The 24743-nt window shown below is 38.9% G+C and overlaps 1 protein-coding gene across 1 annotated transcript in view; it reads left to right on the plus strand.

Annotated features, from left to right (window-relative positions):
• FOCAD (focadhesin) overlaps positions 1-24743 on the plus strand; it is a 116883-nt gene that overhangs the window by 28815 nt on the left and 63325 nt on the right. The window contains 7 exon segments of the mRNA XM_050716575.1: positions 737-943; positions 1398-1485; positions 2145-2347; positions 4495-4752; positions 22578-22682; positions 23118-23219; positions 23748-23878. Coding sequence (XP_050572532.1) covers positions 737-943; positions 1398-1485; positions 2145-2347; positions 4495-4752; positions 22578-22682; positions 23118-23219; positions 23748-23878 — 1094 coding nt within the window.

The raw sequence follows: 24743 nt of genomic DNA on the forward strand, positions 1-24743 counted from the left end.
AAGAATAGGCAAGGCTGCTGTGTTATCCTAATGCTGGCTCCACGGTTTGTAGCAGAACAGCAAGGTTTGCCTGGAACTGGAACTTTCAAGTGCAAAAATGTAGAAGTGCTATAGGCATATCTGAAAAATTAGCATTTTAAGGCAACCTGTTACTTGAAAACTGTTTGCTTGGCTTTTAAGTATAGCACCAAGTGCTTTGGGGTATGCCGCTTCTTTGAGTACAGCTTTTTGTTTTTTTAACTGTTAAATTACATAGTGCTCTGGAGGAAGAAAATACCACTACCCTTCTCTTTTGAGACATATGTTAAATCTTTGTTGCATTACAAGGAAATATCCTAGAGTAGGATATTTCTATGATATTTCTGTTACGAGAATATATAACTGCTGTGTGAAATCCCCATACAATTTGTTTTATTTGCCTGATAGAACCCCAATAATTGAATTTATTTGCTACTGCATTTGAGGAGCATGGGATTTTTCTCATCAGCTACCAAGAAACCTTTTTATTCATTCATGTGTTTCTAATTTTGTTTTAGGACCTTAAATCAGTCAGCTCTGTAGTAATCTGTATCAGAGATTCCTGAATTTAGTTCATAGATATTTCTTCAAAGTCTTACTAATATTTGCACTGAAAAGATTGTAGAGCTAGTAGAAGTAATGTTAAAGCTGGGGGAATCCTGCATAGACAGGGAAGGGCAACTAAACCAGAATGTGTTTTTTAATTACCTGTTTACAGCTTAAAGACTTGCCACAAGTTACAGAAGCATTGTTTTTTCTGCAAGAGCTATTCCTCAGCCTGTTGCGCTATCCTGCGTTTTGGAAAGACCAGTTATCCCAATTTTGTCTGCACCTGATATGCTTCTGTGAAGTGTGTTTAAATATAACAGGAGAATGTTCATCTTTGATCTCCTTAATAGAGGACAACTTTGAGCTTTTAAAAGAGGTAAGAGCTTGGGGGGCAGGGAGGGTTAAAAAGAAAAAAAAAAGTAATCTTAAATTTTAAGAATGTCGTGTCAAAGACATGATGTTGATGCATGACATTAATCTGCAAGTGACCAGTGCTGTTTTGAAAGCCGTTTTTTTTTTCTTGGTTAAAAACCTCCAGGAGGAAAGAAATTAACTGGTGCTGTAATGTGTAAGTTAGCTTTTTAGCATGGAAGTTGGTTTAAACTAAGTTAAAAAGGTTTGAACGATGTAACAAATTACAAAGTTGCAGTAATTCTATTAAAGTACTTCTTACACTCTGTATTCTTCATTGCACACACTGTGTCACTGTTTGTGCATCCACTACAATGCGAGGAGAAACTCCTTGAGGAGTTTTGTTTGCTGTTTATTTCTACTGTTTATCCCTACTAAAAACAAAGATAACTTGAACCTCTTTTTGTTTTTCTATGTAGGTGTTTCCAGTGGAACAAAGTATAATAGGGCTAGCATTTCTACTGCTGCAAACACCAGAAAGTCAGCAGAAGTCTGTCCTGAGTCTAGGTAAAGTTCTTGTGTAAGAGGAATCCATACTCTGAAGACTGTGTATTTACTTTTGTGTTTGGAAAATAGGCACTGCATTGCCCTGAAGTTAGATTGAGTTGTGAAATGTTTTTATTTAAGTAGCATGTTTCCTTGATTTAAAAAGTAACATTTGATCTGATGGCAATAAGGATAAATTTTCCCTTTTTCCATGAATGTTACTGTATTCTAAGCTCCCTGCTGTCCTGAGGTTTATGTTTGATTTTTAAGTCAACAACAGGACCTTCTCAACTGAGATTCATGCATCATGATTGCTTTCTTCTGACAGATCTTAAAGCAATCTCGGCAGTTGTAGTGATATTTGAGCTTTTGACTTAACAGTTTTGTTTAATGGAGTTATTTCAGTAAAAATGAGAGACTATGCTACATTCCATTGTTGTATTTCTTGCTGCCATCAGGTACTTTGCAGTAAAGAACAGAAGTGTATGGGTGTCTAAATAGAATTTTACCAACAATATTTTGCATTTTGTCTCTGTTATGTACATAGTGTAATTCTTGAGACTGTTACTTTTTTTGACCAGAGTGTTTCCTGGAAATGTTTGTTTCATACTTAAAAGTAGAAATTATTCTTTTTTTCCTCTAACTGATCTTTTTTTTTTGTCCCCACATTTTTTTAATAGCCTACAAGATCCTTTCCACTTCAGAAACCCAGAATGTCTCAGCCACAGCCCTTGTTTTGGTGATGCCTGTGCTACAGATCTTATCTTCTTCATCAGTTGGGGACTGCTTACTAGAGGATGATTCTGGAGCTACCCGGCAGCAGCTGGCTATAAATCTTTTGGGAATGTTACAGGAGGAGGGTGTGAAGGATAGAAAGGAAATGGTAAGGCTCTGTGTTTTTTTTGTTTTGTTTCTTTTTTGGTGGGGGGGGAGCGACAGGTAGCAGATACATGTAACAGTTTACTCCATTATGCTTAGCTGACTAGTAAAGACTTTACATTTATGAGCTTGTCCGTATAATATGTTGTATGGAAACAGTCAAAAATATGTATAATACATAAAACTAGACTGCTAGTAAAATGTAAGTGTGTATGTTAGATATCATTTTATTTATTACATGAATTTCTTTCCTTTAAGAGACCTTATAGATTAAAGAATTCACCAGCACTGCTGATTAATTAACAGGACTTGGTAGAGAGCTATATTAGCTTTACTTATCTCTTTCAGAATCTTGCTTATTCTGCTGATCTATATGCTTTTCCTTACCAGCTAGTTATCTTGGCTCATTTTAATCTGTGCTGTTGTATTTTTGTGTTTTCATTTTTAATTTGTTCATGTGGGCCCCTCTACCTATTTGTTTCCTCTGTTCTGAGAATAGGTGATAGTAAGTCTCGTGATCAAGATATACTTAGCACTGTAGAAGCTAAGTTTCCTTTCTTATTTACACCTCTGTTGTTTGATGTGGGGAGCGTGGTGATATGATGACTTGGAGACAGAAAAACACACCAAATCTGATTTCCTTGTCCCGAAATCTCACTCCAGTTTCATCTTCTATTTCCTACTCTACTGTAGTTGGTGAGGCTACACCTGGAGTACTGTGTCCAGTACAGTACTAGGCTCCCAGTGCAAGAGAGACATGGACATAGTGGAGAGGGCCCAACAAAGGGCCAACAACATGATCAAGGGACTGGGTCGTCTCTCCTCTGGGAAAGACTGAGACACTGGGACTTCGTAGCCTAGAGAAGAAGAGTCTTAGAGGGGATCTCATCAATGTATATCAATAACTGAAGGGACGATTCAATGAAGACAGAGCCGGGCCCATTTTGGTGGTGCCCATTGACAGGGCCAGAGGCAATAGGCACAAAATGGGACACAGAAGGTTTTGTCTAAACGTCAGGAAGTCCTTCTTTGCTGTGCAGGTGACTGTGCACAGGCACAGGTTGCCTGCAGAGAGGTTGCGGAGTTTCCACGTTCTGGGAGAACTTTGGAAGCCACCTGGGCATGGTCCTGAATAATTTAAGAACTTAGTTTGGTTATGGTATATTTTCTTCACTCTTTGTTTTTGGCAGTAGTGGTAATGGAGAATTATTCAACTTAGGACATGGCTAACCTTAACTGCATTTTTGCCATTAAGGGATTTGTATATATTTTTCAGAGTTGTAAGCCTGAGATTTTCTGCTTATCTTGCTTGAATGAAGTGCACCTCTAAAGTAAAAATATGGTGACAGCTTCTTTCCATGCAGGTGAAATAACAGGAGAAAGGAGAGAGTACAATTGTGTAGCACAGCCTTAGGGGAAGTAATGAGGGGTGGGAAATATCAATATAATATTTCAGGCTCTAACAACTTTAGCAGTTTTTTCCAGCCTTTAAAAAAAAAAAAAAAAAGAAAGAAAAAAGACTTTAACAGCCTGATCTTGTTTTCAAATACTAAGATATAGAGTCAGAGACAACTAAACAGTATAACTTACAGACACTGATGCTCTTTGTTGACTCTGTGTCCTTGGATAAAGTTTAAGTAGCTATATCTATGGCAGTTTCACAAATTTATCCAGAGGAGATTGTTGGCTCCAAGTTATCTTGTCAGCCAGAGAATGTGGTGTTTTATTGAGTGCTATGAAAAGTAAGAGGATTTCCTTAAAATATGTAAATACTGTTATTATAAGCTTATACTTTTGTGATGGACATGTCATGGTCAGGAATGTAAGTTTTTAATGCACTCCAATTTTATTATATACGTTTTAGTGAGGAGGTAGCACTGCAGTTACTTACAGGAATGATGGATGCCAAATACAGAGGAATCTCCCAAGTAGAGAATTATCAATGCATTCAATCATCCTTAGTACAAAAATTCACATAAAGGATTGTAAAGAAATGTATTGTGACTTATTCCTTACATTTATTGAGTTGGGATTCTCAAACAAAATACTTGCTTTGGATGACAGAACTGAATAAGTTTTTGGTTTTTTTGTTCTTTCTTTACCTTATCTGTTGGATTGAAAGTTTTGTTTGTGTGTTTCACTGGTTTTCAGATGTCCTGCAAACTCCTTTTTCCGATAACCAGCTCTTACAGTTCATTGTACACCACCTGGAAGATTGTAGAGCTCATGAAAGAGAAGTCTGCAGTTACTGGCTGGTTATCTTCAGTGAAATCACTGCTACCCATTACAACTCAAGTCCCTGCCCATGTTTTCCTTCTGCTGGCTTATCTATTGATACAAGAAAATGGAGACAGTCTTCGAGATGTACTCCAGACTGCTACGGAAGTAGCCAAAGCTGATTGTTCTCAGGTAAAAACTTACTGTTATTGGATTTTGCTACAGGGATAGGGCTTGATTCTGCAGCCTGAAAGGGACAAGGCTGCCACTGCTTCTTGCCCTCAGATCCAGCAAACGGTGAGACTGAGCTTGTATTTCCAGTAGGTACATGCACATGGAGCATGTCTGCATCATGTATCTGTGGCTGTATGTATGTAATACAGAGATGCAAAGCACTCATGAACACAAGGAGCATCAGTGGCCTCGTGCTGCGCCCCTTTTCAGCTGTGCAGGTTGAAGGTCTGCTAGTGGGAATGTATGTACAGTGTGTACATGTGCATAGTATGGATCTCTCCAGCAGCAGGGCTCAGACACTGTGTGCACGCAGGTTGGCCTCTGGATCCTGGTCTCCCCATTTGCTGGCATCTGGACCTAGGAGCCACTGAGGCTACAGCTCCGCTGCAGTTGTCGATACAGACTGCCCTCCACTCCAACATACACAAGTCTGTGCATGCGTGTGTGCACCCAGCCAGCTTGACTCCCCTGTGGGGAGTGCCCTTAGAGACGCACACGTGAACGTGTACACACTTGTATATGTACACACATTCAAAGCTCACCAGAACTCCCCTGGTCCCTGTCGGGCTTTTCAACATGAAAAATTTTGTGTGTCACGTACAGCAACGTATGTATTATTTCTGTTTTATAGTGTTTATCAGTTCTTCAGGCTTAGGAAAACGACTGGCTTATTTAGTGAAACTACCTAATTAGTATGAAAATACAACACACAAAAAAGTTGGAAGGAGGCTACTAAACCATTTCTGGCTTTTGTTGATTGCATATTGCTGTTCCCTTTGTCCTTTTGTGGTTACTGGAGGACTGCCAGGTCCATTATAACGTATGCAGTCATGCTTTTTAAAAATATCTCCGTAGTCTGTACCATCCTTCCCTCCTTCAGTAGTGAATTCAAGCCCGATTTATGCAGTATGCTTATACTTTCCTGCCTATTTTAGAAATATAAATGTAGATGTCTGGCTTTTTAATGTAGATACAGTAATATGTAGCAGAAGAGTCGTTGTGTAGAAACAACAGTCTTAACTTGTGAAATAGAAAAATGTGGGGAAGGGAAAAGTGTTGCTTCAAGTCTCAGATATGCTGTAAAGACAAACTTGCTTCATTTTTAAAATTACTTTGTTTCAAATAGCTATCATAATCTGTAGCACAAAAGTTGGAAAAAGATAAGGCTTATGGAGTGTATGCTTGATGTCTTAGGGTACTGAATTCTACGCTGCAGTTCTGGTCCAGGATGTGCTTGCTTTTAAACATGTACTGAAATGCTATGCTAAAACAGGACCATTATATACTGTTTTGGGAGATAAGTGTAATTCTCAAGCTAGAGAAGTTTTTAAACTTGGTGCCATCTCCATCTTTCATGGATTGCCTACTGTTAACTTTCTTAAATACATCTGTTCAATTTTCTGTCAAATGCTCCTTTGTTTTGTTGTTTTCTTTTGTGGGTGTTTTTCATGTGCAGTAGATTGAAGTGGATTTGGGAGCATGCAATTTCTTTAATTTTTTTTCTCAGCTTGATTGAACTTCTTGCGTTTTGTAAACTGTATTGTATTTCTAGCATTGTATTCAATCATATTCCTGTGTCATAGTTGATTTTTGTGGATTTTAATTATATTTCAGAGAGTCACAGAATGCTTGAGGTTGGAAGGGACCTCTGGAGATGTAATCCAATTTCCCTGTTCAAGGAGAGTCCCCTAGAGCACATTACCCCAGACTGTACCCAGACAGCTTTGGAATATCTCCAGGGAAGGAGACTCCACAGTGTCTCTGGGAACCTGTTCAAGTGCTCAGTGACCCTCACAGTAAAGAAATTTTTCCTTATGTTCAGACAGAACTACCTGTGTTTCAGCTTGTGCTTGTTGCTTCTTGTCCTGTCACTTGGCACCACTGAGGAGAATCTGGCCCCATGTTCTTGACACCCTCCCTTCAGATACTTATCCATATTGATCGGATCCACCTAAGCCTTCTCTTCTCCAGGCGGAATCGTCTGAAAAAGCCCTAGCCTGTTCTCACATGAGAGATGCTCGAGTCCCTCAATTGTTTTAGTAGCCTGTCCTGGTTTCAGGTGGGATAGAGTTAATTTTCCTTGTAGTAGCTGGTGCAATGCTGTGTTTTGGATTTAGGATGAGAATAATGCTGATAACACACCAATGTTTTAGTTGCAGAGTAGTGCTTACACCAAGTCAAGGACTTTTCTGCTTGTCATACCACCCTGCTAGTGAGGAGCCTGGGGGTGCACAAGGAGCTGAGAGGGGACAGAACCAGGGCAGCTGGCCCAAAGTGCCAAAGGCCATCCCATACCATATGGCATCATGGTGAACAACTAATATGGGGTGGCTGGCCTGGTCGGAGGGGGCTGCTGCTTGGGGATGGGATGGGCACCAGTTAGCAGGTGATGTGCAACTGCATTGTGCGTCATTTACTTTGATTATCATTATTTATTAATATTATTTATTTCTCTTCCTCTTCTGTCCTATTAAACTGTTTTTATCTCAACCCATGAGCTCTTACTTATTTTTAGCTTGTGATTTTCTCCCCCATCCCACTGGTGAGCAAATGGCTGTGTTGCTGAGATGCCTGCTGGGTTAAACCACGACATAGCCATTTGCTGGACTCGCTCCAGTAGCTCCATGTATGTCTACTAACATTTCTGGAGCTATTATTGACCTCTGGGGGACCCTGCTATCTACAGGCCTTAAACTAGCCCGTGTGCCACTGATCAGAACCCTCCAAGACCTGCCATTCAGGCAGTTCTCAATCCACCTCATGGTCCACTCATCCAGCATGCGCTTTCTGATCTTGCTCATGGGGATATCATAGGAGACAGTGTCAAAAGCCTTGCTGAAGTCCAGGTAGACAACATCCACTACATTCCCCTCATCTATCCAGACCAGTTGTCCCATCATAGAAGGCAATCATGTTAAGCATGATTTCCTTTTGGTGAATCTATGGTGACTACTCCTGATCACCTTCTTGTCTTCCACATGCTTAAAGATTGTGGCATAATGACCACACGGACACCAGGGTTTCTTTAAAGATCAATAACTTCAACTACTTTATTGAGGACAGGCTCCCTTCTTATACCATTAGCTCTACAAGTGCTACTTTACCACTAGCTGTTCGTTGGTTAACAAGTTTGCCCGGCAACAGCAAGCATTTAGCCATTTCCATGTCTTAAACAGCTTGTTCTCCAATCATTAAGACAGCAAGGCGTCTCCTGAATCACCCTTCTTTGTTCCCTCTAACTCGTTTACATTCCTCATGGCTTCATCGTCAGGAGTCCGATGTTATCACCAACCAAGGGGCTTGTCGACCCCCATGGTGATACTCCCACAAAAGATGGCCTCCAAGATGAGCTGTTTCAGGGACTGAGTGAGGCTGGCTGCCCTTTAGTTCCTTGGGTCCTTCTTCTTGCCCCTTTTTGAAGACTGGGGTGACATTTGTGTTATTCCAGTCCTCTGGCATCTCTCCTGACTGTCATGACCTTTCAAAGGCAGTCAAGAGCATCCTGGCAATGATGTTAGCCAGCTCCCTCAGCACTTGTGGGTGCATCCCATCAGGGCACGTGGGCTTAATGGATGTCAGCTTTGCCTAAATGATCTCCAACCTCATTCTTTTCAACCAAGAGAAAGGCTTCCTTTCTCTAGACTTTCTCTTGTCTCCTGGGTCAGGGATTCAGGGCTTGAAAGACGCTATTTCAAAGGGTTGTTGTTTGTTTCATATGTCTACACACTTAGCATGTGGTAACATTAAAGACTCAGATATTTTTTTTATTGGATCATATGTGGCAATGTTGTGGTTTAACCCAACAGGCAGCTAAGCACCATACAGGCATTCACTCAGTGTTCCCCCCACCCCCTACCCAGTGGGATAGGGACCTGCAGGGGGGAAGGGAGGGAAGGTAAAAGCTTGTGGGTTGAGATAAAGACAGTTTAATAGGGCAGAAAAGGAAGGGAAAGATGGTAATGAAAATAGTAAAAGCATGTACAAAGCAAGTGATGCCCAATGCTATTGCTCACCACCTGCTGACTGATGCCCAGCCTGTCCCCGCACAGCACCACCCACACTTTCCTCACCCACCCCCCACCCTCTGGCCAGCCACCCCAGTTTATTGTTCAGCATGACACCACACGGTGTGGGACACCCCTTTGGCCAGCCTGGGCCAGCTGTCATGGCTGTGTCCCCCCCAGCTCCTGGAGCACCCCCAGGCTCCTCGCTGGCAGGTCTGCACAAGGAGCTGAAAAGGCCTTGGCTCTGTGTGAGTGCTGCTCTGCAGCAACTAAAACATTGGTGTGTTATCAGCATTATTCTCAGCCTAAACCCAAAACACAGCACCATACCAGCTACTAGGAGGAAAATTAACTCTATTCAAGCTGTAACCAAGACAGAAGTAATTCTGACTTTTGTTCAGACACACAGTAACAGATTAAAAAGTCTGTTTTTTAGTCTGAAAAAAGTTGTGGACTTCTGCTGTGTAATTACTCATCAGGACTGTGAGCATTATGTAGGCATGGAAGAATGTGTAGAATGTGTTTGTTTACTCAAACTGTAAGATCATTATTTGGGGGGAAGGAAATTGTATTATTTACATCTTAGCCAAAGCAACAAAAAGCCTTTGGATGCATTGTTCTACAGTGTAGTTGGGTTTCCAAGAAGTGGGTAACTTCCAAATATGTTTAACTCATGGCATTTCTCACTACAGCTTAGTGAAATAGACTTAATCATTTGGAGGGATAAATTTAAAAAGGAATGTTTTACGTGTCATTAAAAGGGCGTTTAATTGTGGTGTCTGTAGCTATAGTATTGACTTTTCTTTTTGGTCTGGAAGAAAACAATGGATGTAGCATATTGGCAACAGGTATAATAGCAGAGAAAATTGCAAACTGAACTGAAGAATGCAATCAACTTGAGCTGTCTGCAACACAGCTGTTGCACACTTCAAACCACAAGTAGCCATCAATTAGATTGAAGAAGGTCTCTGATCAATTTACTGTTGGAGTATATTAGTGCCTGTTGTACGTGAATTAATTAGAGAAGTGCTGAGCTTTGTTCATTTTATTGTATTTTGTAGTTCCTGTTTTGTCCTGTGCATGCTGCTGCTATTAAGCTAATGTTAGTAACGTAGTATTTCATTTTTGTGTATATACAGGTGATTACAGTGTCAAAATAATATTGTTTATACAAATCTTGAATCTCAGTGTTGATATTTATTGAACTTTTTAAGAACCACCTGCAAGGTTACACAGTTTATTTACAATTCAAAATAAGAACAGGACCTAGTTCCCAGACTGTTTCTTTTGAAATATTTGTTCAGTGTCCTTGGTATACTCCTTGAATCATGTGTGGAAAAGCTGCCGTGGGATGTTACAGATCTGGATTCAGTGGAAATGATGAGATACTGCAAGTTAGAACTGACTCCTCATAGCTAAGCACCTGGCAGTAATACACAAAATGAAGTAGTTCATCTCTTTTGTGGATATTTCTGCCATTCTTTCTTTGTCCATTTCATGATCTTTTCTTATTTTCTTGTAAAGATTGCTATTTTCTTGCACATAAATTAATTCTTTATCTAAAACTACAGATTTAAAATCCTTCTGTTCTGTTGTAGTTATGTACCTCTTCTTTCCAGAGGTTGGCTAAATAACATAAAGCAGAGGAGAACTAAAAAGTGTGTGGGAAAAAACAAACAAACAAACTTAAGTTCTGATTTGCCTGCATGCTTGCACAACACTATTCTCAGAGCAAAAGCTTTTCTCGGCTGTGGCAAGAGGGCATTTGAAGATGGTTTTGCTGCTCCAAGTAATGCTTGGTTTCCTTTTAATTTGACACAGCTTTTTTGCCACTCTGTTTAAGTGAAAATACCAATGCTGCGTGTTGTTTAAAACCTTATAGTAAAACATACGGGATCGTAATTGCTCTGTCTGGCAGGAAGAAATAAGCACTAAAAGTTCCTAAAAAAAAAAAAAAAGTTTTCTGCGTTACAGAATTGCAGAATGGTTGAGGTTGAAAGGGACCAATGGAGGTCATCTGGTCCAACGCCTCTGCTCCAGCACAGCCACTTAGAGGAGCTAGCCCAGGGCTGTGTCCAGATGTCTTTTAAATATATCAAAGGATAGAGACTCCACAGCCTCTCTGGGCAACATCTTCTGGTGCTCAGTCAGCTTCACAGTGAAAAAATGCTCCGTGATATTTAGAACAGAACCTCCTGTGTTTCAGTTTTTGTCCATTGCCTCTTGTCCTGTCACTAGGCACCACTGAAATGAGCCTGGCTCCATTTTTTGCACTCTTTCTTCAGGTATATATCCACACTGATCCTCCCTGAGCGTCCTTTTCTCCAGGCTCAAGATTTCCCAGCTCTCTCAGCCTCTCCTCATAGCAGAGGTCTTCCCTTGATCATCTTGGACTCTTTCCAGTATGTCTAGGTCTCCCGTGTACTGGGGGCCCCAGTACTGTACTGGACACAGTACTTCAGATGTGGCCTCACCAGTGCTCAGTAGAGGGCAAGGATTGCCTCTCTTGACCTGCTGGCCAAACATTGCCTGATGTAGCCAAAAATACCATTAGGTATGTCTCTGGCGGGGGTGCTGTGCTGATTCATGCTGAACTTGGAGTCCACCAGGACTCCAGGGTCCCTTTCTGCAAAGCTGCTTTGCAGCTGGCTGGCCTCCAGCATGTGCTCGTGCCTGGGGTTTCTCCTCAGGTGCAGAACTTTACACTTCATGTTGAACTCCATGAGGTTCCTGTCAGACCACTTCTCCAGCTTGCCCATGTTCCTCTGGATGGCAGCACAACCCTCTGGTTTATCAGCCACTCCTCTCAGTTTTGTGTCATCTGCAGACTTGCTGCGGGTGCACTCTGACCCATCCTCCAGTCTGTTAATAGAGATGTTAAACAGGACTGGACCCAGTATTGACCCCTGGGGTACAGTGCTAGTTACTGGCCTCCCAGCTAGATTTGGTTCTGCCGATCACTAACCTCTGGCCATTCAGACAGTTTTTGATCCACCTCACTGCTCATCCAGCCCATACATCAACAACTTGCCTATGGGGATCTTACAGAGGGTTGTGTCCAAGGAGGTGTGCTATACTGAAGTCCAGGAAGACGATATCCACTGATCTTCCCTCATCCATTCCAGGCATTGCTAACAGGTTTCTGTTACAAGTGTTTCATACGTGAGCGTAGTCTTCAGGGGTCTGGGGTTTTGGGTTACATGAGGTATAATGGACTTCAGGGGGGCATTGTATGAAATGCATTGCCAGTTAAGACTTTTTTGACCAACTGTAGTAGTGGCCTGCCTTACCTTATGGTATTTTAGCCCTTATTAAAAGGTAGCTTATTGTGCTGGTTACAAGCTTGTGGTGCATGAAATATTGACAAGAATGTTTAAGTGCAAGCTGGAAATGTGGCAGAGTAAAAGGATACAATTTCTCATGTCTCACCTCCAGGAGACATAAAAGCAATCTTTTAATGAGCAAGCAGGTTAGGAATAGGATTGTATTGCTGGAAAATAACACTTCTATTTCTTACATGCTGCTTACAAACATGTTTGATGGGAAAGAAGTGAGGCTAATCAATGCCAAGGGGAAGACTGTAAAACTTGCAGGTAATGAAAAGTTGTGGTGTGACCATGCTAATGAGATCCTAAGGCAGCAGTCAGAAATCACTTTCCCAGATGCATATTCTTTTGTAACTGCATGAGACTCTTTTTGGAGAGAGAGAATGGAAAGCTTAAGGTAGCTTATAGGTGCTTTATTGGCATAGCTTTTTTGGCAAGGTAGTTATTAGAACTTTATTTCCTCACTTTAATTCGGAAGCACCTAATTCTATTCAAGGGGCAGGAGCAAGCAAAGTGAATTGCACTTGTAAAAGCACAGCAGTGCTTGTGGAGGGCAACCTGTGCCGCATCTTTAATGTAGTTTCTTCTTGTAAATCTCTTTCTGTAAGCATTCAGAACTAGTATGAGCAGCACACCCCAACTGTGACTGTTTTGCTGTGTCTGCTAAATACTCTATAAGCAGGAATACAGGCTCTAGGCTTTGTAAATGAGTTGATTATTGTCAAGGAAAAGGGTAGGCAAGTTTGGCTGTAGTAGACCTGCAGTAGACATATGTCTGTCCTATTCTGAGAAACTTTTCTTCATTTCTGATCCGAAGTGCTGTTCATAAGCCAGTTTTCTTCTTGTGACTGGTTGACTATGTGAAAACCATCAAGGTAGCTCAGGCTTTTTACTTTGGTTCTCCTGTTCTTGTCTTCAGGCCATCTCAAACTTGGCTTGCTGCGGTAGTTCTTTGAGTTCTGTGATGAGTCAGTAACATATTGAAGACACTGAAAGAGTAAAGGCATAATGCTTTGTTTATTAACAATTTGATGTAGTTGTTCAGAATGTAATTTGATAGTGATTAAAAGAAGCACTAACCTGCTGAAAAAATATGACAGAAGTAATATGACACCTGGGCAGCATGGCCTGAGCTGTGGCTGTTGGGAATGATTCTGCTCTGAATTTCACTGCTGCAATAGGGGATAGCACAACTGACTTTAAATTAACAGTTTTAGAAACAAATGCAAATGCAAGTCAGCAGAGCTGCAGAAGCTTTTGACAGATACAGGGAACAGAATTAACCCGAAGTTGTTGTATAGCAAGATGTTAGTGAATTTATTTACTTTGTCAAGTTCTGCTGATTTAAGGCGAAGTTTTTGTGGACCAATGCAGTAAATAAGATTGACTGATGAATACAGCCTCTTGAGCTAATGATGATGGTCTGTCTACATCAGAACTAAGAAGCCTTTCATTCTGGTGAGAAAGTCCTTCATCGGGAAAAACAGCTTTTGCCCAGGTACAATTGTAAAGGGAAGCTGAAACTGTATCGTGTTTTTTTGTGTCCGTAATGATCAGTAGAAGTCCATGTGAATTAGAAATTGTTTAAAATGCAAAACGCAAGCCATAAACTGTTGATCACCTCTAACTGGGGAACATTTCACTTGCTAATAGGGACTGCAAATGGTGAATTTTTAGTCTTTTAAATTACTCTGGACTTTCAAATACTTTGCTGCAAAATATGTAAAGTATTCAGATGTCTTCTTAGTAGTATCACATAAAGCAATCAGTATAATTAGTAATATAGCTGCTGCTTGGATGGGTAATGTTTTGGAAATTGGGAGTGAGAAGAATAGTGTGTTTGGTTTGATGATTCCCTTCTCAGTCCTTACTTAAGTGCAGCCAAGGAGACTTGCATATTCCTCTGTTAGCACTATCTAATGCATTACTGCCTTCTAAATAATATTCTTTATTCTGAAAGATCTTAATGCTTTTAAAACTGGGACTTATTGCCTGGCTTAGTTGAACTTGGGATCACCTGGCACTTGTCATGACTCTGCAAGTTATTTTAGTTCTGAGTCTGCTTAATGGCTCCAAAGAGATTACAGTGCAGTACAGCAGTGCAATGAAAGGTTATCATGTTGTTTATTGTAGGTGCAGTGCTCTCTCTGAGGCAGGAACAATTATCTAGGGCTTGTCTTTCTCTTGGAGTTAAAGTATTTGGGGGAGAAAGCATTGGAAAGCATTGGAGAAAGCATCCTCCTCATGTATGGGAGGAATAACTCATTACTTTGATAGTCGGTGAAAAGAAAAGTAAAGAAAGTAAACTTGGGCTAACAGACCTCATAGTTTAGTACTGCAAAAGGTAAATAAAATGTCCACGGGGCAAAATGAAAAAGTGTGAGCTTTGCAGACAAACTATGGACTACCTCCTGTACTACAGCAGAATATGTGAAAGTGCTAAGGTATTCTGCCAGTGAAGTTCTGTTATTTTGTGGTTTAGACAATTAGAGCTGATAGCTGTGAATACTGAATAGAAAAGCCACAAGTGATTGCAATGCAAAATCTGAGTTGAAGAATCCTGTTTCCAGAGAAAACAGAGTCAGAAACAGGAAATGCACTTCTAGAATGTTATCATTTATATAGTTTTCACATTTATTACAGCTCTACACGTCAGGTTCACAAACAAGATCTCCATCGCCACACGGAATATTGTTCTTATGAAGAGCCCATAGTCACTGGGATAAATTAATAGAGCATTTCAAAAGCTGTGCTAGGTTTAAAAATAATTAGTATAACTGGTTTTGCAGGCATTTTTCCAGTTTTGTTTATTATTTTTTTCCTTATCCTTCCCATGAAGTCCTTTCCAGAGGACTTCAGTGTATATACAGTGTGTTATGTCCTTCACCACTTAATAAAAGCTTGAAAACCTTTTTGTGTTCTGTGATGAGCAATTATATTAGATCCATTTTTAGCTGATGCATTTTGGAGTAATGGTCAGAAACATTGTTGAAGAAAGTCCAGAAATCTTTTTAAAAGGCTGATGAATGAAGAGTAGTGTGTGGGCTTTTAGGCTGCCTTAAATCAAATGACTGCAGAGGCTGCACTGACACATGCTGTTCATTAAAGACTTAATATAGTCCTTCTAATCGGATGAATTTTCTTGTTGTGCAAAAACTGTTATTACACTCTGTGTGAAACCAGCCGTGCTGCAGGAGAAGAAATTAAATCGTCTGACTGAGAGGTCACTGGTGAATAGTAGCAAGAGATGTATTACCATTATTAGAGGATTATGAGGCTCTAGAGGACATCCATTCTTTTACAGTCTTTCAACGGCTGGAATGAAATACTTTAGGGGACTACATCCAAAGATGATTTCATGATCTTTAGGAGTGAGAGTGGAAGAAAAAATCAAAATACTTTTTTACTCAGAAGGAGACCGGGTTTAAGGATCTGTTGAAATAGATTTGGCTTGCTCAAGTCATGCCTGATGGTATTGTTCCACGTCTCATTATGTGAACTTTGGGAGCAGCTGTTGGGGAATGATCTTGTTGTAGTCTGATCTTGTAGACAGGTTCTTCATGGTTGAGGTTTATTGGTTGAGATCATAATGGAGTATGTGTAATTTTTGAAAACCTTGCTTATGTTCTCTTAAAAAGTGCTTCTGTTTTTTGAGAATGGTTTATTTTGCAGCCTTTATAAACAGAAGTTTATTTACAGTTGTGCACTGAAATGAAGGAACCAGTTCTCAGATGTGTGTACTGTTCAATATTTTTGTTTTGCTCAATGGAGCAAGAAGTGCCAGAGTGCTGAACACTGTTGAAAACCTGGTCACTGGAACCACTGAAAAACTGGCTCACTTGTCTCTTGCCTACTGGAAAAACTAGGTTATTCCTACCTCATCTCCAAAATTCAGACCTACGTTTCCTAGAAGTAAAACCAGGAACACGTTGCAGTGGCGGACCCTTTTCAGTGGTGCCTGCTGACAAGAGGCAACAGGCACAAACTGAAGCACAGGAGTTTCCAGCTCAATGAGGGGGCACTTCTTTACTCTGAGGGTGGCAGAGCACTGGAACAGGTTGCCCAGAGAGGTTGTGCAGTCTCCTTCTCTGGAGATATTCAAAACCCGTCTGGATGCCACCCTGCATGATGTGCTCTGGATGATCCTGCTTGGCAGGGGGGTTGGACTAGATGATCTTCACAGGTTCCTTCCAGCCTCAGCCATTCTGTGGTTCTGTGACATTTTGTGCATTTTCAGTTGGCTCTTGGGGGAGGGGGGAAGCGGTCTGGAGTGATCTCTTAGTGTTAGTATTGACCAGAAAGAAACATCCAAAATAGGTATTCAAGCAAAGAGTTTGTGGCCTAAATCAAGTAAAGTGATACCCTACGTCTAGTAGTTAACGTGGGGACAGCATTACTAATACATATTTGGATTACATTGTTTGAAATGGGTTGTTCCTTTTGGACGCAGCATTTACTATTTTCGGTCTTTTACTTTGTTTATTTTATTGTTTTTATTTTATTTTGGCACAAGAAACAATTTCCCTTCCATAAGGTGTAAGGAAATGTGAACAGAAGAGGAGAAGAATCATCTTCCTTCCCAACAGTCCTCCCATAGCTTGTGTTTTTGAAGAAGAAAAATTGTCCCGTAGCTTAAAAAAAAAAAAGGGGGGGGGTGGGGGGGGAAGAAATCAGATCAAATTGCAGAGTGAGAGCAGTCATTAAGTCATTAGTCCTGTTAATAAATAGGACATTTTTTCTGATATGTTTAATCTTAGCCCTTTACTTGACTCGTATCAGGTGTTTGCATACCTGGGCGTAATTTTTGAGGTGCAAATCATTACTAATAAAATCTAGAGTCTTGAAACCCTTTGTCAGACAGATAATGAGAGGTTTAGCCTTATGTTCGCATCCTCTGGGAGGGAGGGGATGCAGGAGGCACTGCTGCTGGGCAGTGTGCCTCTCTGCCTCTGGAGCCGTTTCCTGTGTGCTGAGTTGATGTCAGTTTTTTGGAGTGTTAAGCCTTTGATTTAGCATAGATGTAATACAGAAATTAGTCCCAGCATTATTTGTCCATTGCCTGAGTGAAAGAGGAGCAGTTTTGCTGTCCAGGAACATTTTGTTTTTCTCCTGATCTTATAACTGGAATGTAAAGTTAAAAACAAGTACATTTAAAGGACAATACCTGTAAGGAAATAATTAACTGTCCTTATAGTTGCAAGTGCTTCATAATTCCTTGAGAGTTCGGTGTATTGAACTTAGTGTAGAATAAACTTCATAACTAGAAAGTTAATGTACCCAGGAGTTGGAATGAACTTCTCATCGCGGCTGAGGAAGGTTAGGCCTGATCAGGCTGATTTTAAAGGATTCGAATGCTTTTATAACTAAAAATTAATAATGTTATTTCTTTTGAATGTCATTTATTTTGCATGTCATTCAGTCTGATTGTCATTTGCATAGTCCATTGCTGCTGTAACTGAAAAAAAGTGCAGGAAATAGCCTATTGGTTAGAAAGCTAGCTTAAGACCCAATGGAGTAGTGTAAGGCCCTGTCTGTCAGCCAAAGATGGGAGAGATCCATAGGAAGTAGCTTAGATAAGAAGGTTGAGCACTGTAAAGACACATCTGACATCTCTCTTACTGATACAGCTTTTCTGTGCACCACAGCACAAACCAATGACAGCGTTAATCAGGGATGGATATGGTTTAAAGAAATAACAAAACCCTCTTATCCTCAGAATTGAGTGTATTCCAGGCATACTGCTGCATGCCAAATATTTTGGATAATGTTAATAGAAGACTTTTCTTCTCTGTTAACACATTATGCTATGCTAACAGTTGTATGGAAGACTGTGTATCTCAGTGAAAGAGCATGCGGTGATCTAACTGATGACTTCTGGACTTATAATAGTTAAGGTCAGTGTTAACAATCGTCCCACCTGGACGTATGGAATGACCATTGTTTATCACCAAGAATTTACCTTAGATTACTTGTAAGATTTAGGTAACAGTAAACCAGTGGGTGATTTATTTTTTTTCTTAACACTCAAGTTACAACAGGTGCCCAGAAATAAACCTACTTACATCTACCAGAGTTCCTAGCTTCAAGGTGTTTTTTTTCTTCCTTTATTATTTGGTTTCTCTGCAAAATTCCCATTTCCTAAGATTTGACTTAGCCAAAACATGCTCTTGATTTGAAGATGTTCTCTTCCTGTGTAGTAATGAACATCCTTGTCTTTTAGGCATTGCTTTTGTCCTTTTGGCATGGGTCAAGTGCAGAACACAACAGTGTTGTGCATAGGTTAGGCTAAACAAATCATTGGTTTGGAGGTGGGAAGGGAAAGCAATGAATTAAATGTCATGTTTTGGAAGAAGTTTTTATTTTCTGTTTTTCAATGTCAATGCAGATGTTATTATTGGATTTTGAGTGGGCCTAGAATTAATTAATTAAATTTAATTAAACCCTGCCACATGCTGATGGGCTTGGAGCTACTTACTTCTCCCACTTGCTGTTGTACTTCAAAGAATATTGTGATAACAAAAAATACTGAATGTGGTGGAGGATTAATAAAACATTATGACATGACAGTCTTGAAAGTATGACAAGGCATTTCAAAGACATTTAAGCTAGGAGGAATATTCTGATTAAGGCACATGGTAGGAGCATAAATTCAGGATAGCCTCCAGAGACTGGGGGAGAAGGATCCCAACTGCTACCTGTGCCTGAAACAGCAGTTGAGCTATGCTGAGAACACTACAGAATAAAAACAGACTTGCTATGAACAGAGAAAAAAAGGTAGTTCAGAGAATTTTGGAGGAGGTAAAGACTAAGTCCTCAGTTCCCTTCTACAGGTTACATTAAAGCCTTATTCCAAGGTGATGCTGTGAGATGGATTTTGCGAGGAGTCACTACTTTGAATTCTGTGGTGTATACCCATGTGATAGGTCTGAAATCAGTGTGAGGTTTAGATATGTTGTCATATGAGAGAAAATATGAGAACATCAAAGAACCATGAGTTATGTTGCTTCACAGGGAGTATGTTATGCTTAGAAGTATGTTACTTCTTGTTATACCTCTCCTGCCTTGAATTGTCATGAAGATGGTGTTACTTTATACTGTTAATGGTAGTGTAGAAGTAAATTTATCTGTCTACAACTGTCTTAGGCTATTGAGGCTGCTGAGACAAGGTTCAGCCAAGGAGAATGTTGGTTAAGAAGTCTGGTTGGGAATGTTCGTGTTGGGGCAGACTACTGAAGAATTAAGATACTGTCACCCACAACATATGGTTTTATGTTTCTTGTGGCTCATCTGTTTTACCTCTCACTATAAAGTAATAGTAGTGTCTATTATAGATTTAGGTTTCAGGCAGAGGAAGCAAAACAAAAAAAATTAATAAAGACAAATCCAGAGAGATGCTTCAGATGCTAAATTTGTCACTTATAGCTCTGGATATTCAGATATGCTATTCTCTATCACCACCACGTTGTATATTGATATATACTAGAAGATATGCAGGAGCAGGTAAACAAGTATTTTCAACTTAATTATGTCTGAAATTCTGAAAATTAATTGATGTATTTTGAAATATATTGGATTTTGGTCTGCTGTTTCCATAAATCTATCAGGCCTTGTCATGTTTAAGACAGAAAGTTTAATTAACCCATTTGTAATTTACATTTCCTGTGTGTAAAAATCTTTAATCCTTCTAAAGGAAGAATACTTGCTCCTACAGCTTTTATTTAGAAAACTAGTCATTATGTGCCTATAATTGGAGAAGTGAATGTTGTCTCTTTGCATGTGAAGCACAAATAGTAGTTCAGTTTTAGCTCAACAGATTCTACCCTCATCTGTATCTCTGCTGCTACCTTATTTCTATTTTGCTCTTTTTCAGCCATTCTGTTTTTATGTGAAAGGTATGAACCTCAAAAATCTAATTTCTTCAAAAAGCTGTAAAACTGCCCCACTTGCCTTCTGTCCAAAAGAGGATGCTTTCAGTTTGGAATAAGCAGGGGAGAAAAAGCAAGGCACTGTTAAGTTTTTACTGAAAATGCTCCTGGATATGGAAGTTTGCACAAATGAATACTACCATAAATTCTCAGCTACCTTTATTGATTTTTTTTGCTTTGAAAACTTTACAGTAGAGCCACTCCTCTGTCTAGGCAGGTGATGACTACTTCTACAAAGGGTAGACAACAATCTTGGGAAATGGAGGGGAGCCAGAACTACTGCCTTAATCAAAAATGTCAGGAGATCTTGGGGTAAATAAAGGAATTCATTTAATTTATAAATGCCAAGCGGTACTTGTGAAACTTGAATAAATAATGTATTGTAGTTAATTTCTTATGAATTAACTATAGATTCCAGAACAAAACTTTTAAATTTCTGGAAGTACAGATTTGAATTGCTCAATTATAAAAAGTAGTGCTGTCTTGAAGGACAAATGGTATTTTTGTGGTCTGTACTTCAGAATCAGTAATTGCGGATGGAAGGATGCAAAGTCCCTGAGCTCTTGGATTTCTGTTTATTATTCTTGCTGTGTCAGAAGTTTAGTGACTTCCGTGGACTGAGATGGACCTTTGTACAGTGAAAAGTTTTATCTTCTGAAAATATCTGCTCATGTAAAAACGCATATTGAGAAAATGCTGTAGTGGGATTTCCCATTAATGTGGTTTGTTTGTTTGTGTTTTTTTTTTTTGACCCACAGTATGTATAAACCACTTACATACATAAAGGGTCAGTTTCACCAGGAAAAAAATTGAGATTTATGATCACTGAATTATAGACTGGATTGAAAATGGGATCTGGTCTCTTAAAGACTGTTTTTGACAGTTGCTCAGTCTTTCAGTTCAGCCCTGTATGTGTGGCATTTCATATACGTTTATTCTCCTGCTTTGGACCTCCTGAGTTTTCTAAAGTTATGATACTTTAAGTTTACAGAGGAAAATAAGGCTTGGAATAAATAAGCCCCACTCTAGAGGAAAGGCTTGGAATAAGTAAGCCCCACTCCAGAGGTAAACAACAAAAGTGAAATGGAGAACTCTATACATCGTTTACCATTTAAGGAAAAGTTATGAAAGCTGAAAGAATTAAAAATGATTGTGTGTATTTGTTATTGCTAAATATCAAATTTCCTAGTTGGCTTTTCTGCTTTTGAGAATGACATTATCTTTTGATACAAGTTTTATCTGTGGAAGTTTAACCGATGTGATTAAGTGAAAATCATTACTATTGTATAAGGGCAGAGTGTGAATCAGTGCTGTGCAATTGCTTTTAAGCATCCGTGGAATCAAGTGGAAAAAAACCAAGCCCATCATGAGTAGATTTAATTTTACATTAGAATCTTCACAAGGAAAACAAAGCAAACAAACATACCCACAAGGCTTTTGGAATTTTTTGTGCAGGTCTGAAAGTACAGAAAACAGGTATAAATTAAAAGGGCAATGATGGTTAAAAAAAAGTCTTCTTTTCACTTCAGGGAAACCGCTGTGACAATCTTCTACTATGATACACTAGGAAAATTGAGTAAATTACATTGAATTATGATGTGTTTGAGGGTTATGATAGTAGCATCATCAGAATTCCTTTGTAATATCAGAACTCACTTGGAATAATTTCTTCCATGATTTATTATGTTTGTTAATATACCATTTTCACTTGAGGTTCCTTTCAGTATGCCTGTTATGGAAGTTTCAAGTAAAAATGACTGTATTATGGAAATTGGAGAGGAAATGTTGAACTTCTTGCTATTAATGCTCTGATGTTCAAGGAGTGGAGGACATATGAATAGCTATAAATATGCAATTTAAGTAGCTGAATCTTACTCTGTATTTTAATTCCCCATATGGAAGGAATTCTTAATAGACTGGTATGTCTGAAGAATCATTACACTTCAGAAGGAGAACATTGTATGGTGTCACCACAATGTACATGGTAACAAAACCTGCAGCATTTGCGTTTGGTTGTGATGTGGTATGTTTAAATAATACTGCCCAGTCATTAAAGGATTTCTTTAAAAAATGGCACGTGAAGAGGATTTATGTCAATGATTAACAAGTTAGAGCTTATGGATATTACTAATCTCCGAAATGAGGCCAATTAATACCTGCTGATTATGAAAGCCTTTAAAAATATCCCCAAGGATCTGTTGATGTACATACCAAATTCATAATTGCATTCATTTTTACCTGATTTTCTTGCCACAGTGGGACAATTGTTAGTATTCTAGCCTACTGCAGTAGTTATAGCTGAACATGCGTAACAAGGTGCTTCCAAGATGATAACATATTAAAAAGAAACAAGTTGAAAGACCAATAAAATTACAAACTTTGAAACTTTCTTTTTTCTATTGGTAGAAAAAGTAATGCAAAAAGGTAGGAGTTTCTACACTGTTCTCACAAAATTTATGTCGTGTATGTAAGACACCATATCAAAAACCTAGGTTTGATGTTGTTTTCTGGCTTTTGTTTTATTTTAGGTCCCAAATCTGATCCCAGTTCTGATATTTAAATTGGGAAGACCTCTGGAGCCTGCACTCTACAGGGATATATTGTATACCTTGCCTGCACTGGGTGTACACAAGGTCAGAATGAAAAATTGTTAGGAAAATAAGAACTGTATCAATAAGCAGTCATTTATTTACAAAAGAATGAGTGATTTAGACTGAGAAATCCTCAGTTTGGTTAAAATAATTGATTTGTAAGCTTCAGCCTAACTTTCTAATATTTTGGATGGGATATGATATTTGTGTTAAAGGGTGAAATGTGTGCTATGTTTTACTGTCTGTAGTATATCATTATTATTTTTAAAAAGGTGCTCTTGGATTCACTGCATACTGAGGTTTTTTTTTGTTTTTTTTTTGTTTTTTCCCTCTGGAAAACAACTTCCAGCTTCTTTCTGACACTGTGGTTGGACTGTTATCTAAGTTTGATACTTGGTTCTAACAATTTGTAAATTTGTTGTTGTTCTTGGACATAAAAAATAACAGTGACCTTTGGTTAAAAATAATATCTTTCAGGTTTGTGTGGCTCAGATTCTACGTACCATACACATGCTGGGTAGCACACCGAAGCTTAGAGCTGTTACTTTGCGGATGATGACCTCCTTATGGGAAAGACAGGTTGGAAAATTCTTGTAACGTTACTAAGATACGTGTAACTGTAAATTGTAAATTTCATTCCTCTAACCAGGGAAGGGAATTCATTCTGAAGCATAGCTTACACTAATGTGTCATTATCAGCACTATAAAGTAAATGGTGGAAGTGGTGCCTTTATTGATTATGTTTCAGTGAAGAATTTCAATAGTATATCTTTCAGGAAATCTGCTTTTCATTTCAGTGGGTCTCAGAATGGATTTTTTTTTTTGTCCTTGAGGAACAGCTTTATGTTTTACATAGCATGCAGTTAGAACAAGAGCTTAATAAAAAGGCAATAGCTTGCTTGCCTGTGTATGAGGTAGCAATAGAGATTTGGTCTGTAAAGGCCAGTCAGATCTCACGGCAGCATTAGACTTCAATGGTGAAGAAAAGCAAATTATGATATGCAATAATTAAAAGGAATTAAAAGTCATGCAGAAGTGCTGTCAATCAAAAATCTTGTCATCAAATTTAGAAGGTGTGATAATGATTTTAAATTAAATTTCTTCTAGGATCGAATTTACCCAGAATTACAGAAGTTCTTGGCAACATCAGATGTGCCCTCTTTGGCTGTTGACAAAGATGCTCAGTGGGAAAAGCTGATTGCTAAAGCTGCCTGCATAAGAGATATCTGTAGGCAGAGGTAAGTAGAAGAATCAGTTATTAATCTTTGTAATCTGTCTTCGAAAGGGAAAACAAGTTTTTTTTAGAGAAGGTGCCTAATTAATTCTAGCTAGTTTGTTATATTAATTATGGATAATATTTTTCTAGTTGGGTGAGATACTGATTCAGACATTGAAAATCACAGCAGCTAATAAGTTTTGGATTTTATAATAAGTAATTGAAAGTACATATAAATAATTTTAAAATTAACGTTAAACAGATGTCATCGTGAAACAAAACAAGTGTCCCATACTGATCCAGAACAGAAAATTGAAGCATGCCAACTGCAAATTATAAAAAGAGTAATGAATTATTGGAAGAAACAGCTAAGACTTTTGATCTATTCAAAGAAAGACTGGGTGCTTTTCTGAAAAGTAATTTTTTGTCACATGCAAATCGGTGGTCTTTATTTAGATCTAATAATACTGGCTGCAGAACACAGTTTAACAAATCTGTCTGGATGGTATGTTGATCCTTTCCAGTTGTCACAATCCATGAATATTAGTACTAAGTAATAATTTACGGTTTCTGTAAAGATTATTTTTAAACACATTATCAATTACTTCTGGTTTTGTGTGCATTATAACATCCTTTTTGTTTGTCACCTATCTTTTGGGTTCTATTTTTCTCTTTCTTTCTCAAAGGTCAGTTACTAACAGAAAGCTGGAGTGAGTCAAAATAAAGATGGAGTTTTAATATTTAGTTTTATCAAACAGCATTTTTCAAAAAATACTAAAAAAAAAAAAATCCAAAAGAAAAGCGAACATCAAGAGAGGAATTTAAATGCAGCTGGAGTGTTTTCTGTGACAAGTAAATACTGTAATTAACGTTCAGGTATAAAGCAC

This window comes from Cygnus atratus, chromosome Z (genome assembly GCF_013377495.2).
Source record: "Cygnus atratus isolate AKBS03 ecotype Queensland, Australia chromosome Z, CAtr_DNAZoo_HiC_assembly, whole genome shotgun sequence".
NCBI classification, from domain to species: domain Eukaryota; kingdom Metazoa; phylum Chordata; class Aves; order Anseriformes; family Anatidae; genus Cygnus; species Cygnus atratus.